The 16,501-nt window shown below is 35.8% G+C and overlaps 1 protein-coding gene across 17 annotated transcripts in view; it reads left to right on the top strand.

Annotated features, from left to right (window-relative positions):
• PCM1 (pericentriolar material 1) overlaps positions 1–16,501 on the top strand; it is a 90,521-nt gene that overhangs the window by 27,423 nt on the left and 46,597 nt on the right. For all 17 annotated transcript variants that reach the window (XM_061404275.1, XM_061404282.1, XM_061404291.1 and 14 more), the window contains 11 exons: positions 343–443; positions 2,377–2,593; positions 4,837–5,038; positions 6,163–6,336; positions 6,853–7,010; positions 7,132–7,367; positions 11,505–11,641; positions 11,780–11,909; positions 12,905–13,045; positions 13,845–14,035; positions 14,628–14,831. In XM_061404275.1, the coding sequence (XP_061260259.1) occupies positions 343–443; positions 2,377–2,593; positions 4,837–5,038; positions 6,163–6,336; positions 6,853–7,010; positions 7,132–7,367; positions 11,505–11,641; positions 11,780–11,909; positions 12,905–13,045; positions 13,845–14,035; positions 14,628–14,831 (1,891 nt within the window). The remainder of the gene's footprint in view (positions 1–342; positions 444–2,376; positions 2,594–4,836; positions 5,039–6,162; positions 6,337–6,852; positions 7,011–7,131; positions 7,368–11,504; positions 11,642–11,779; positions 11,910–12,904; positions 13,046–13,844; positions 14,036–14,627; positions 14,832–16,501) is intronic.

Raw genomic sequence — 16,501 nt, 5'->3', positions numbered from 1 at the left:
AGTGACATTTTAAAATCCTCACCCCTACCCCTCAATTTAGGCTTCCCTGGTTGCTTAGATGGTGAGGAATCTGCCTGCAATGCAGGAGACGTGGGTTTGACCCCTGGGTCAAGAAGATTCCCTTGGAGAAGGAAATGGCAGCCCACTCTAGTATTCTTGCTTGGGAAATCCCATGAACAGAGGAGCCTGGTATGGTACAGTCCATGGAGTCACAAAGAATCAGACATGACTGAGTGACTAAGCATGCCCCCTTCCAATTTATTTTTAGCTTCTCAGAAGTAAAAGTGTTGTTTTCATTTATTTGCTTTAATGAATAGTTAACTTTCTTTTTAATTGTAACAGAAACTACAGGTAGCCTATCTGGAGTCAGTATCACCTCTGAACTAAATGAAGAATTGAATGATTTAATTCAGCATTTTCATAATCAGCTTCGTGATTCTCAGGTATCTGTGATTCTGTATGCCGTGATTCTCATGGCAGCACTTCGTTATTTTGGTGTACTGGATTTAAAATCACATTAACGAAAGCAGTGCTTCTCAGACTTTACCAAGCATAATGATGTCACACAGCATGATTGTTCGAAATTGTAGATTTCTGGTCAGTGGGAACCTCCACTTCCAAAATTGTTTTGATTCACACATTTGAGATGGGCATCCTGCCATGCAATTCCACTGCTGGACATGTTGGGACTATACTTTGGGAAACACTAAATTAGAGGAAATACCTCCTTTAAACGTAGTGATGAGTGAAACTTCCCCTTCCTATGCTTCCAGATGACACATTCTTATTTCACCTTAAAGATTGTATAGTCACAACTGTTAAGTTATTGTGAATCTGTGTTTTTGCAGTGTTTAACTAACAAGAAAGTCCTAAAGTTTAATTTCAGAGTTAATAAGTTTGATGACCTTTGTAAATAATGATATAAATGAAAAATTTCAATCTGTGGACTTTGAATAATAAAGGATGAATTAATCTCTCTCCACTGGAAATGAGTATGGTTGACAATGCATTATCTCCTGTCTGCTGACCAAGTTAAAATGACCCAACTACTTTTGGAGAGTTTCAACTACTTTGGAGAGTTATTTAGCAGTATCTAGTACATTTTCTTTCGGAGAAGGGAATGACACCCCACTCCAGTACTCTTGCCTGGAAAATCCCATGAACAGAAGAGCCTGGTAGGCTGCAGTCCATGGGGTCGCTAAGAGTTGGACACGACTGAGCGACTTCACTTTCACTTTTCACTTTCATGCATTGGAGAAGGACATGGCAACCCACTCCAGTGTTCTTGCCTTGAGAATCCCAGGGACTGGGGAGGCTGGTGGGCTGCCGTCTATGGGGTCGCACAGAGTCGGACACTTAGCAGCAGCAGCAGCAGCAGTACATTTTCTTTAGTGACCCTGCAGTGGCCCACCTTGGAGAAACTCTCAGATATTCAAAAGGAGATACATACAAGAATGTTCATGGCAGTATTGTATTAATAGCAAAGTAGAAACAATCTAAATGTCCATGAACAGGAAAATGGGTTAATAAATTATGATATATACACAGAGCGAAATCCCATAACCAGTTAGAGTAAACAAACCAAAGCTAATGAATGAAAATGAAAGTTTAAGAAGGATACCACTTAGCTTATCTAATGAGTAATGAGTGTATATTTTTTATGGATACATGGACAGGTATTACAAAATAAAAACATATATGAGAATGGTAGATGTCAAATTCCAGATTGTGGTTATCTCTTGAGAGAGTAATTGGTTGAGGTTTTGTACCTATAAAGCTTTAGCTTTAATATTATATTCATAATATTTCTCTAAAAGAATTGACGTGAATGTGGCAAAATATTGAGTTAGCCAAAAAGTTTGTTGGGGTTTTTCCCATAACATCTTAATATTAAATATTGAAATTGGACTAAAGTCAGTGGTGGTTATTCATATATGATTCCCTAATCCTTTGTGGATTTATGTTTCATAAATGTTTCATTAATTTTTTTTAATAGGAAAGAAGTGTTAGGAAAAACCGATAGGTTAAGAAGTGTATGATGGTGATTGTAAAAAGATGGCAAGAGAGAGGATGAGATTTTTGAAGGTTTATTCTGTATAAAATGTGGCATTTCTAGAACTTAATTTAGATCCAGGTAATAACATCCAATAAATCCCCACTGTGTAGTTATTTGTGTCTATAAAACAGTATATATCACATTATATATAGTGGCACATCAGAAAACTGTATGCAATTGAGGAAAAGGAAAGACACGCTTACCCAGCAGCACAATACAGTTGTTTATCTCTTTTTATAAAGAATATTTACGCATCTTTAAAATGAGAATGCAACCTTGAATTGCCTTTATTTTTCTTCTCTTTTTTTTTTTTTAATAAGCCTCCAGCTGTTCCAGACAATAGAAGACAAGCAGAAAGTCTTTCATTAACTAGGGAGATTTCTCAGAGCAGAAATCCATCAGTTTCAGAGCATTTACCTGATGAGAAAGTCCAACTTTTTAGCAAGATGAGAGTGTTACAAGAAAAGAAACAAAAAATGGACAAACTTCTTGGAGAACTTCATACACTTCGAGATCAGCATTTGAACAATTCATCATGTAAGTAAATCTGGCTCAGTAGTCTTAAGTATAGGACGCATAAGTATATATGTCAGCATGTAGTAATTACTTTGTAAATATTTGATGAATGAATGAATGCATAGTTACTCAAAATTAAGATTTTTGTGGTGAAATAGCACTTGCATGTGAAACATTTTTGAGTAATAAAGCAATATAATGTAGAGCCAAATAGATGGTAGATATGTTCTGTAAAATTCAGAAAAAAAGATGAATTTGGACTTGAAAAATTGGTAGCATTTTAGAAAGGGAAAAGTATCAAAGCACTTAGATACTTGGACATAGTAATGCTGCACTTTTTAGCATATCCAAAATTTTTCCTTAAAGAAAAACTAAACCAGATTAGTACATTTATTTTAAAATTATAAAACAGATTTAGGAAGTATTTATACAAAAAAAATCGAGATATGAAAAACTTAGTCCAGAAAGTTCCAAACACCTCATTTTTTGAAATATAGAAATAGTCATCTCAGGCAGGAATAGAAAAGGCATACAGTCAACCTAGTTAATACTAGTTAAATAATTATACAGCCATTTGTTAGTATCCATGGGGGATTGGTGCCAGTACTCCCACCCACACCTTCTACAGATGACAAAATGTGAGGGTGCTTAAGTCCCTTATCTAAATGGCATAGAATTTACATATAATCTAAGCACCTTGTCCAGTCCATTTGAAATCATCTCTGGGTTACTTAAAATACGTAATACAGTGTCAATGCTGTGTAGACAGTTAACCAGCATGCTTCAGATCCACGTTTTTTGTTTTTTTTTTTTTCCTGAATATTTTCTGTCTGCTTTTTGTTAAATCTGCACATCTCTTGTATATGGAGGGCTGATTGTACTAGTTATTTATATTGATTTATAACTAGTTATATAAGAAAACCAATGGTCATCTCAGTTATACTGTAGAAACTGTCTTTTCCGACCTCATGTTTTACTTGACTTTGTCTAATTGAGATCCAGTTACTTGTCCTCATTTAACCTTATCCTTCTCCAAGTCTGGTCACGCCTCTTCCTCAAACAGTTGATAGTAGGAGCTATAGCGTTGGAAATCAGAATTGGCAGGATCAACCCCACTGGTCATTATTCTCTTCAGCTGCTGTCTTATTAAAGAAAAAACGAGGGATAGAAAACATCATCTCTGGACCTCTGTTCCTTGTTCTTCAACCTAATTCTCTGCCACCCTCAAAGAAGTGTACTATTTCTTCCCTGAAATACACTCCTTTCTTTCCCCCGACTTCAGCTACTCCCCCCCTCCTCCAGAGTATAATCTAATCCCAGTGCTTATTCTTCCTAAACTGATGATCATAACCAAGAAAAACGTCTTAAGTTTTTCGGAAGTTGTACTCAGAGCCTTGTGGTCAGCTTTATATATATAAAGGAAGGAGCACTCTGTCTACTGAGACTAAAAAATCATACTTTTCTCTGGGAAAAAGCGTGAAAGCAGCAGCAAAAGGTAAAACAGTCAAGGAATAGAAAGAAAAGACTATTGGAAACCAGCTGTAGTAGATGGTAATGTGAGCAACAAATGATGGTTGTCATTGTGAGAAAGATAAATGATTATAGCTTAGAGTGGTAGGAGAGAAGCACAAAGGTTCTTAGCCTTCATTCATTGCATTTGAAAGCATAAAATATCTTTGATTTGTGTGGACAGAAGAGTAATTAAAATGTAGTTCAAGAACTGCAGAGGATTAGCCATCAACCAAGTAGAAAATTTTATTGCATTTCATGGTGTAATGTACCACAGTCACTTTAACAATTTTGCTTTATCTTTTGGAACAAGAAGAGTTCTATCTTGGAGACCAGATAGAATCCCTCTGGAGTGGAACATTCTCAGGGACCTGATCAGCTAGGGCTGCCCCGTAAATTTGTAGCTCGTGGGCTGTACATCATACACAGTGGCTGTGTTTAACTTAACCTAGAACCAAATTGATCACAAAAGCACTCTCGTTAATTTTTCAAGGTAGAATATCATAGTTCTTGTTGATTTCCATCTTGTCTTCCTGCTCTTCTTTCCCTTCTGTTTTAACTCTGATTGGTTGAGGGACTTCTTAATTAACAAGTAGCCTGGATGTTATATGCTTAAGTTTCACATTTTAAAGCTGCAGAATTTAAGATGTTAATGACTTTTAGTTTTCATTTTTCTCTATCCAAGCAAACTGTGAATGTGTTGTTTGATGCTATATTTATGTATGTTACCTGGCTTTTTTTTTTTTTTTTGGTAGTTGTGCCTTCTTCAGCCTCTCCACAAAGGAGTGTGGATCAGAGAAGTACAACCACAGCTCCTTCTGCTCCTGTAGTCTTAACACCAGTGGTCAATGGAGAATCCAATAACCTCACGCCATCTGTTCCTTATCCTGCTGCTTCTCTAGTTTCTCAGAATCAGAATGAAAATGAAGGCCACCTAAATCCAACTGAAAAACTCCAGTAAATAATTTATACGCACATTGTTTACATAGATTATAATTGAATCATAGGGTCAAATTTAGGGTTTTTTGTTGTTGAAAATTCTGGAAAAACTGAATTTAATATGATAAACATTCCTAAGTGATATAGTGGAAGAGTAAGTGTGTATGTATTATACATGCATTTTTGAGTTATCCCAGAGAAATGTAATTTCTGTGAGCTAATGTATTCCTGGGGTATTCCCAGGTGGCACAGTGGTAGAGAATCTACCTGCCAGTGCAGGAGATGCAAGAGACATGGGTTTGATCCCTGGGTTGGGAAGATCTCCTGAAAGAGGGCATGGCAACCTGCTCCAGTATTCTTGCCTGGAAAATTCCATGGGCAGAGGAGCCTGGTGGGCTATATAGTCCATAGTGTCACTAAGAGTCAGACCAGACTGAGTGAATGAGCACAGCAGTACATAATATATTCCCATTTTACAAGAAAAGGTACTGCAGTTAAAAGATCTGTGTATTTTAGCCCAGACTGTAGAGTCAGATAGCTTTGAAGTTGTATTTCACAAGGCTGTGTGACTGGACGAATAGCACCCTCACTAAGCCTCTTTCTCTTCATCTGGCATAATATATTTGATGATAAAGGTGTTTTAAGTATTAAAAACTATTGGCATTATTACTGGAATTCAGTAAAAACAACCTAATTATTATTTTTTGTAAAATGTGACATACTTTATAGAGCTCTATATATTGTAGACAAATTGAGAATCTTCAGTAAATGCTCAGTAATCCCTATATATTGGATTTGCCTGAGAGGTACTATTTAAATGAAATATTTAGTACTTCACATTCTTGATACTTATTAAGAAACCTAGGAATATCTTTGACATTAAGATTTAAGCTGTTAACATTTGTACCTGTTTAAAGTGAGCACTTTAAGGAGAATTTCTTACATTTTTGTCTGTAACGTTTAGATATAAGGTGATGAGATTTTGAATAACTTGCACTTGAAATTAAATTCATTGCAGTCTCGTACCCTGGGTATTTGACTGAGTTTAACATTTGTATGTGCTGGCTGCTACTGTATGGAAATGGTGTATTCTTTATTTTACTAAAATGGGTATTAATTTGTATATATTTGTTGTTTATCAGGAAGTTAAATGAAGTTCGAAAGAGGTTGAATGAACTAAGAGAATTAGTTCATTATTATGAGCAAACATCAGATATGATGACAGATGCTGTGAATGAAAACACAAAAGAAGAAGAAACTGAAGAGTCGGAATATGATTCTGAGCATGAAAACTCTGAACCTGTTACTCATATTCGGTGAGAACTTTTTTCAAGTTTGTTTTTCTAACATACTCATTCTAATAGTACTTTTAATATGGAACAGAAAACCCTCAGTAGAGTGCTTACTGTTTGCATTTTACTTAAGCTTTTCTCCTGTAAGTCTGCTGTTTGGTCAGTGTAATCTTAACTTGTCCTGTAAAGAAAAGCAAGTAGGGATTTATTGAGTACGGAAGTTTAGTAAATTTGCTGTTTGTTACATCAAATATAAGTTAATTATAAGAAGTATATAATTTCTCATTTTCCTGTGTCTTTATTTTTTGGTGTAATTTTAATTTTCTTTGTTGTAATTTTGATTTTTTTAGATATTTTTCTTCTTAAATTTCTGAATAGCTGAAGCCAGTGAAATGCAGGAGCCATTTATTTAAAAGATGAAATAGCCAATGATGTTCATAGTTTGGAATTATTTTTTTAGTAGTTCTAAAACTTTGATTTTTTAATATTACATATATTTTTTTACTTTAAGTAACTTGAGGCTGTTTTCCTTCCTTTCAGAAATCCACAAGTGGCTGCCACCTGGAACGAAGTAAATAGTAATTCTAATGCACAGTGTGTTTCTAACAATAGAGATGGGCGAGCAGTTAATTCTAACTGTGAAATTAACAACAGGTCTGCTGCCAACATAAGGGCTCTAAACATGCCTCCTCCTTCAGGTATGATTGACTCTATTCACAGATACTTGTACCATACTCTTGGGAAGTGGATTTTCTTTCTTTAGAGCTCTTAATTAAGTTCATTAAGTTACTGCATTTCAGTGATACATATTTTCAGCAGATTGTCGATACAATAGAGAAGGAGAACAGGAGATGCCTGTTGCACAAGGTCATGATGAGGAGGAGGAGGAGGAGGAAGCAGAAGATGAGGCCCTCAGTGGAGCTTCACTGTCTAGTCACAGCAGCAGCCTGATCATTGAGACTCCTGAAGATGCTGAATTTGAACATAAGATCCAGAAGCTTATGGCTGCAAAACTGAAACTTAGACACTTACAGAACCTTGTAGCCATGGTGCAGGTAAATACTGCTTTTTTTTTTTTTAATCTGTCAAAAAATGTATAGTCTTATAAGGTAAAATGTGTGTTTATGTTTGATAATTATGTGGGTGTAAGTATACTAGTATATGTTTATTGGATTCTAACTATATAGTAGTTTATATGCTTAGCACTTTACATGCCATATTACCAGAGATCAGCAAACTTTTCCTAAGGGTGAATTAGTAATTATTTTAGGCTTTGTGGGCCATAAAGTTTCTGTCATAATACCCAGCACAAAAGCAGCAATAGACAGTAAACAAATGAGCATGGCTGTGTACCAGTATAGCTTTATTACAAAAACAAGTTTGTCTTCCTGCCAGAGATTCTAGTTCTGTATCTTGTAGAACGCAGTAGCATCTCATTTAGGTGGATATACATACAGACTAGAAATGTTAATTAACCACAGTTGTACTATTGTCAGAGCCAGAGTTGAGACTTCTAGCTGAGATCTTAACTCACTTGATGTAGAAAAACCATATGTTGTCTGAATTTTATTCAGTAAGGCCAAATAAGTAAAGTTGGACCTATTAGCTGTAAATTTTAAAAAAGCCATTTGTATATATGAACATAAAATTACATAATTATTAATACACTCTAGACAGTGTATTTATTAACTGTTGTGGTTCAAAGTTATGACTAGCTCTAAACCTTTTTAAAAATGACTAAACTTTTAAAAATCATTCATCTATTACATATATATTTCTGTTGTTTTCTCAGCAGCGTAATCACTGTATAGAAGTATCCTTAAGAGTGTTTCTAAAGTATTCAAATTTATATGATTTTTGAAATCCAGAAATCTTCTGGTAAAATTAATCATTTGTTTTCATTTAGGTTTGCTTAGCTTACGTTATGTTGAAAAAATGAAGTGTATATAACCACACTAATAAATGTATAGAAAAAAATTTTTTGGCGAATAGAAAATTTCAAGTATTATTTAAAACCTCTTTTGAAATTCTTATTTTAAATTACTCAAGTGAAAGATGACTGTGTACTTTATTTTAAAATAAAAGAAATATTACTCATAAACTCCCTCTGAACCTTCATAATCCCATTCTCCTTTACAGAGGTTGCTGTGCATTTAAATCAGTTTGCAGTTGTAAACAAAAATTACATAAAAGTTTTGTTTTTTATTTCTTTGTGTTTATATAGATTATATTATTTTACAACTTGCTTTTTTTCCTACTACACATGTCAGAGATTTCTTCATATCAGTGTGTTGTTTTTCAGTCACTAAGTCATGTCCAGATCTTTGTGACCCCATGAGCTGTAGCATGCCAGGTTTCTCTGACTTCATATCAGTGTATATATACCTGTCTATATAATTACACAGATAAATAATTATGAAATATAAATAATACCTTATATGTTTATACATATAACGTTGTTCTGTTGCTAAATCGTGTCTGACTTTGCAATCCCATGGACTGCAGCGCACTAGGCTACCTTATCCTTTACTATATCTCCTGAAGTTTGTTCAAATTCCTGTCCATTGAGTTGGTGATTCTGTCTAACCACCCCATCCTCTGCAGCTGCCTTCTTTTTTAACCTTCAGTCTTTCCCAACATAAGGATTTCCAGTGAGCCAGGTCTTTGCATCAGGTGACCAAAGTACTGGAGTTTCAGCTTCAGCATCAGTCCTTCCAGTGAATATTCAAGGTTGATTTCCTTTAGGATTGACTGATTGGATCTTCTTGCAGGCCAAAGGATTGTCAAGAGTCTTCTCTAGCATCACAATTTGGAGTCATCAATTCTTCAGTGCTCAGCCTTCTTTATGGTCCAACTCTCACACGTGTATATGACTAATGGAAAAACAGTAGCTTTGACTATATGGATGTTTGTTGGCAACGTGATGTCTTTGCTTTTTAATATGCTAAGTTTGTCATATCTTTCCTTCCAAGGAGCAAGCATCTTTTCATTTTGTGGCTGCAGTCACCATCTGCAGTGATTTTGGAGCCCGAGAAGACAAAATCTGTCACTGTTTCCACTTTTCCCCCTTCTGTTGGCCATGAAGTGATGGGACCAGATGCCATGATCTTAGTTTTTTTAATGTTGAGTTTCAAGCCTGGTTTTTCACTCTCCTCTTTCATTCTCATCAAGAGGCTCTTCAGTGTCTCTTCACTTTCTGCCATTAGAGTGGTATCATCTGCATATCTGAGCTTGTTGTTATTTCTCCCAGCAATCCTGATTCCAGCTTGGGAATAATAAATCAGAAATGGTGAATAACTTGGTGGCTTAGAGATGAGTCAGCTTAACTTCAGGTTTATGTTGACTGGAGCTCTTTTGTTTTAGGGAAATGACATGTATGAAAAAAAAAGAAAACTGCAACCCCAAAGGATTAAGGGGCCTTGTCCTGAGAGCTTTTTAAAAAATGATCCAAAACTCCCCAAATTTTTGTATGTTTAAGATTGATAAGTTTTATTTATTTTATTATGGGTAGTTTTCTTTTGCTTGTGCCTTTACTCATATCCTTTTTTTCCAAGGGACTCAGGAGAAGTTCAAAACAATTATACAGTTACCATGATTGTATAAAACTATCATTATTCCTGATTAGATTAAGTGAGACAGCTTATATGTTCTGTAAAACCTTATGATGTCTTTTAAGTCTCCACATGTCCATCTGATGTATCTTAGTCTGTAAAACAATGTGTTAGTGCCCTCCAAGAGTAGAGTCTCTGTTTCCTGTCCTATGGAAGTTCTATAATCAAACCCCACTGGCCTCCAAAGTCAGGTTCCCTGGGGATTCCCAGCCCCTTTGCCGGATCCCCAGGCTGGGGAGACTGATGGGCCGCTTAGAACCTTCACAATAGTGCGAGAACTTCTTTGGTAGTATTGTTCTCCAATTTGTGGGTCGCCTACCTGCTGGGTATAGGATTTGGTTTTATTATGATTGCGACCCTCCTCCTATCTCATTGTGGCTTCTCCTTTGTCCTTGTATGTGGAGTATCTTTTTTTGGTGGGTTCCAGTGTCCACCTGTCGATGGTGGTTCAACAGCTAGTAGTGATTTTGGTGCTCTCTCAGAAGATGAGCGCTTGTCCTTCTGTTCCGCCATCTTGAACCAATCTCTTGTAATACAACATGTATTACATCAGTAATTCCGTAGTCAGTTACTTTTAGTGTTGGAGTTTATATCAAGTGATCAGACACCCTCATATAACAATCTGAAACTTCAGGGTATTTTTTTTCTCATACTTTGGTTTTTCCACTTATTGTGTGAAAATGCCTCATGATCCATTTTTGGTATCTTTGGGTTGCAACTCAGTTCTTTTTAAGCTTACTGTATTAGTAATATATTAGCTTAGCTTTTAGATCCATGAGAAGACCAGAGTAACACCATGTCTAGAAGCTTAAAATGGATTAGACACGTTTGCAATCTAGTCAGCTTTAACTCTTTAAGATTTTACTATAATTCTATATCCAGCAGTTAGAGTTTCAGTTGATATCTGCAGAGAAAGCATGTATAAAGTGTACAGTATTAAATATTTTTAAGAAAATGTGACAGATGACCTCCAGTCTTAACAGTTTAATAAGTACATTGATTTTAACAGAAGATATGGACCTACTGTTAGGAAGATAAGTAATTTTTTGTTGTTTTTGTTGTTTTTCCAGTGACACATTTGAGATGGTTCATTCTCATTAGCTTTTCTATTGGGAGCCATTGGTACTTGTTTCACAAACTAAATACCAAAGTGAGGAAATGGAAAACTAACTGAGCAAGTGATACTAGACATAAATTATTAAATTGTTGATATAAAAGTTATATATCTGAAGAAAAATGATCTCATATCAAGAGTTCCCAGCTTCAGTGATGCAGTTTTTATCTTTTTCATATAAACTGTTTTTTGATAGTTCACAATCTAGTCAAGGAAGGAAAAGTCAAACTAGTATTTGCCAGTACTAGGTAATTGGCAGCTCAAATTATTAATGTACTGTTTTAGTTTTAGTACTTTATTTCTTGTCATTGGTAGAAGATGAACTTCATTAATTCTCTAAAAATCATGCTTTCCCTACTGCTTTCAATTTTATGTGAATTTTACAACCGAGTCATATTTTACTAAGTTATGAATTGGATAATGTCTTTACATATCAAGATGATTTTAATATAATGATGCTATTTTAGGACGATGATGCAGCCAATCAAGGAGTTACTTCTGTGGAGGATTTCTTCCCAGCAGAAGACACCAAACAAAATGCAAATAACACTAGAGGAAATGCCAATAAAACACAAAAAGATGCTAGAGTAAATGAAAAGGCAAGGTATGTTAAGCTTCTGACTTTCATGTCATAAAAATTTAGTGCTTGTTAGAAAGTCTCCATAGGTACTGTACTACATCATGTTTAATGCTGTTATCAGATTTATTGGAGTCCACAAATATAATGTCAATTTAATTATAGAGAGAAATTTTATGAGGCTAAACTACAGCAGCAACAGAGAGAACTCAAACAATTGCAGGAAGAAAGAAAGAAACTGATTGAGATTCAAGAGAAAATTCAAGAATTGCAAAAGGCATGTCCTAACCTACAGGTAATTAGGAAATTTCTTTGTTTGTCTGAAGAAAGATGTTTAAAGCCTTAATGTCAATTGAAAGTACTCCTTGTCTTTTCTAGTACTAATATGATAGATTTATTATAAATCTTTCATGATTAAAGAAATGGAGGGACAAATGAAATGGGTTAGGGATGTACCTTTATACTGTGAAAGATAGCATGTATGAATTAACTCTGATTATTTACATTCTTCACTTGTTGGGCTGCTTGGCTAGTGATTCAGAACATGTGTGTTCATAACTATTTATTATATTAAGATATTTTGGTTTGAACTTTGCAGTTAAGGGAGAAGCATTTCCATTTCTTACTGGTCTAAAATTACATGGTAAAGCTGTTAAGCTACTGTGAGTTTTTTTGGAAATTAAAATACTTTATTTGTAGTTTGAATATTATATGTATATATGCTTATTAAATGGTACCCCACACATGGGTGTTTGAGATTGAGCAGAGAATGTACAGTCTTTGTCCATGTCATGTAATCAGGAGTAGGGTTAATATGGGAGGGAACTATCCATTCTTTTGGAGGTTTTTCCTACACTTTATTGTTATGAATAGCTTTATTTATGAGTCAGGTTTTGTTTTCAAAGAAAAGGAAATGTATCAAGTGATATTTCTAATATAACTTTGTTTTCTAGATGTTTATCTTTTATTCTTTGTCTACGTCTTTTTTCTTGTTCCCAGTCTAAATACCAGAGGAATATATGCTAGAGTTGGGTTGAGTATATGACATTTTCCACAGTAATGTTTTATTCCTCATGTTCTGGAGGGTTAGTAATACTGATCATCTTTAGCCTGCATTTTCATCTTGTTTTCTTATGTTAGGTTTTCTTTGAATCATGATGGCAATTGAGGTGTGGCAATAAAAAACTAAATATGGTACCAAAGCCCTAGAGAAATGGTGAATAATTGCTTTTATGAAATTAACATAATTACTTTAATTCTTTATAATAGTTTTTATTAATTCTTTTTTAGCTGTCAGCTGCTAGTGTGGGTAATTGTCCCACAAAAACACATATGCCAGCTGTTACTTCATCCCCAACCGTTAATGAGAATGAAGCCAGTACAAACAAATCTGGTTTTGAGCCTCATGATTCTTCAGTGGTAGATAATGAGGTATTGTATATTGCATCTTGTTCCTGGGTCTTAAGTCATGTCTTAAGGAAGAAAACTGAATATCCGTGAAACATGTTTTTAAATGTAGCCTATTATGTAGCCTATTAAGTTGTGGAAAGAAATAATTTTTTCCAAAAAGTAATTAAGTTGAGATACTTCTAAATATCTTAAGTCTTGCCCTTTATTAACAAATATTTGGCAGACTTGTATGTAAAGAATAGTTACAGTAAGTAGTATTCATTTCAATTAGAAAAACTTGTCCTTTGGCATTTTATTTATATGTGATTTGTGGAAAACATAACAACTTTCTCTCAATAGTTGATGAAGTTAATATGTCCGTGTTCAGTTGCTTAGTCATGTCTGACTCTTTTGCAGCCACATGGACTGTGGCACAGGCTCCTCTGTCCATGGGATTTCCCAGACATGAATACTGGAGTGGGTTGCCATTTCCTCCTCCAGGGAATCTTCCTGACCCAGAGATGGAAACCGTGACTTGCGTGTCTCCTGACTGTATTCATTAAGAATTAATGGTTGCCTAATTTTTTTTTTTCTAATTTTATTTTATTTTTAAACTTTACATAATTGTATTAGTTTTGCCAAATATCAAAATGAATCCGCCACAGGTATACATGTTATTACTAAAATAGCATTTTAACCTTCATGGGTGTCTCAGTGTAAAAAGGATAGAGTCAGGATAGAAATTTTTGTTGGTGTTAGCAATAGTATTAACCTGTTTTTCTTTAAGGCTGAAACAAATCCAGTATTTACAGTAACTTGACTGTAACTTTTAAAATAACAGGTATGGTCAGATATGCGAAGACATGAAATGTTAAGGGAGGAGCTACGACAGAGAAGAAAGCAGCTGGAAGCTCTGATGGCTGAACATCAGAGGAGGCAAGGTCTGGCTGAAACTGCATCTCCAGTGGCTGTTTCACTGAGAAGTGATGGATCTGAGAACCTGTGTACACCTCAGCAAAGCAGAACAGAAAAGTAAGAGAGGTGTTTAAATCAGTTTAAAAAATACCACCAACTTAACACTTGTAGGATAGGCAAGCCTCATTTTCCCTCTGCATCACAGCACAAGTCTGCTATTGCAGTGAGGCTTGGGTGTTATGCATCACCTTTGTGACTCAGTGCAGCTACTTTCTGTTGTAACTTCTCATAGCATCACTTTTCTCTCTTTTAAAATTTTTTTAAAAAATTACTAAGACACTTGACCAAACTGATAGAGATTTTCTTGAGGGTTTTGATCTAGAAAACTGTCACTCATGGAAAAGTTAAAAGTTGAGGGAGGTTTACTTTAGGAATGAGTCCCAGGGGATATGATTACTGGTTTAATTTATTTGAAGAATTGTTTTGTGGAAGTCAGAGTAAACATTTTATATTACAGCAGTTGGAGAGTAACAGCCATCTCATAGTTAATTATCCCTAAATGAAGTTTTATATACACAACCCATGTATGCATATACATGTACATATATTTATGTAATTTTTTTTGGTGAGGGGTATAGAGTTTGTTTCATAGTAGGAGGTGAAGTAGCTCATCTCCAGAATGATCTGTATTTTGTCTCTTAATCTCCAGAACAATGGCAACTTGGGGAGGTTCTACCCAGTGTGCCCTAGATGAAGAAGGGGATGAAGATGGTTACCTTTCTGAAGGAATTATTCGGACAGACGAAGAGGAGGAAGAGGAGGGGCAAGATGCCAGTTCCAATGATAACTTTCATATGTATCCTCCAAACAGTGCAAATCGTAATTCTTACAATGTAAAGGAAACTAAAAATAGGTTAGTTTCAGTGTTTTAACTTTTTGCTTGATTTTAAAGAGTTTCCTGTCTTTCTGACACCAAGCAGTTCTTCAGTTACCTGAACCAAGTGCATGTTCCACTACATAATTCCAACACTAACTGCGTGGAGTTGGCCAGACTCCACAGGTTAGGAGACTCAGTCCCAAGAACAGTGCCCTCACTTCAGATGCCACTTTAAAGTCTCGAGTCTTCAGAGCACCCGCACTTCTTTATGACTTGGCTATAGATTTTGGGATTTCCTGGCTTTGCTTTGCCGACAAAGGTCTGTATAGTCAAAGCTATGGTTTTTCCAGTAGTCATGTATGGATGTAAGAGTTGGACCATAAAGAAGGCTGAGTGCCAAAGAGTTAATGCTTTTGAACTGTAGTGCTGGGAAGACTGTTGTGCTGGGCAGACTCTCGAGAGTCCCTTGCATAGGAAGGAGATCAAACCAGTCAATCCTAAAGGAAATCAACCCTGAATATTCATTGGAAGGACTGATGCTGAAGCTCCAATACTTTGGCCATCTGGTGCTAGGACCTGACTCCTTGGAAAAGACTGATGCTGGGAAAGATTGAAGGTGGGAGGAGAAGGGGATGACAGAGGATGAGATGGTTGGATGGCATCACTGACTCGATGGACATGAGTTTGAGCAAACTCAGGGAGATAGTGATGGACAGAGAAGCCCGGCGTGTGCAGTTAGGACGTGACTTAGCAACTGAACAACAACAGCAACAGCCTCTTTCATGTTCCATCATTTGCTAAAACAGCTCATAGAACTCTGGAAAATACTTGTATTTACTAACTTATGAAAGATATTACTCAGAGAAAGAGATGTGTAAAGCATGGGTGGGTTGGGAAGGAGCAAAGAGTTTTTATGCCCTCTCTGGGCACATCAGCTGCCTAGTACTTCATGGTGTTCAACCCAGAAGCTGTCCTCACCATGCTGTTCATGAGTTTTTATGGTGATTTCTTTACACAGGCAGAATTGATTAAGTTATTGGCGATTAAGCTCAGTCTCCCTCCCTGGAAGTTTGGGGAATGCTGAAAGTTCCAACCTAACATCTGGTTGGTTTTTCTGGTGACCAGTCCTCATCATGAAGCTAACTAGGGTTTGCCAAAAGGAGCGCATGATGAATAACAGAAGCAGTTGGCACTCAGGAGATGGTCAGGAGTTAGGAGCTCTGTGCTGGGAACCTGGGACAAAGACCACATAGGGTGTTTACTTTATCACAGGAGACTGTTGTCAAGATAGATTCCAGCTCGATAGCAGGAAGGTTGATTATCTTTGATCTTCACTCTTGTTTTGGGGAATTAAGCAAAAATAAAAATCATAGATAGTAAAAAAAAGATGTGTCAGCAAAGATGTCTACTGCATTGTTATTTATAACCAAAATACATTTCATGTATAAAAAGATGGTTTAAGTAGTTGCACTTGATGGGGTGTTATGTGGCTAAGCTTAAAGGCTTGAAGAGTGGGAAAATGCTTGTGATAAAGTATCCATAATAACTTTTCATTTTGAAGAATACAGAATTATATGAACTCTTCTCTGTAAAACATAAGTGAAAAAAGACTGAAAAGGAATGCAAAGTGATACTGTACAAGACTAGAAATCCAGAATTTTTCTCACTCTATTTTACATAACATTTTAAGTTCAGTGAACTTAAAA

This window comes from Bos javanicus, chromosome 27 (genome assembly GCF_032452875.1).
Source record: "Bos javanicus breed banteng chromosome 27, ARS-OSU_banteng_1.0, whole genome shotgun sequence".
Taxonomy (NCBI): domain Eukaryota; kingdom Metazoa; phylum Chordata; class Mammalia; order Artiodactyla; family Bovidae; genus Bos; species Bos javanicus.
The sequence above is the reverse complement of the archived record's forward strand: the minus strand, read 5'-3'. Positions and strand labels throughout refer to the sequence as shown.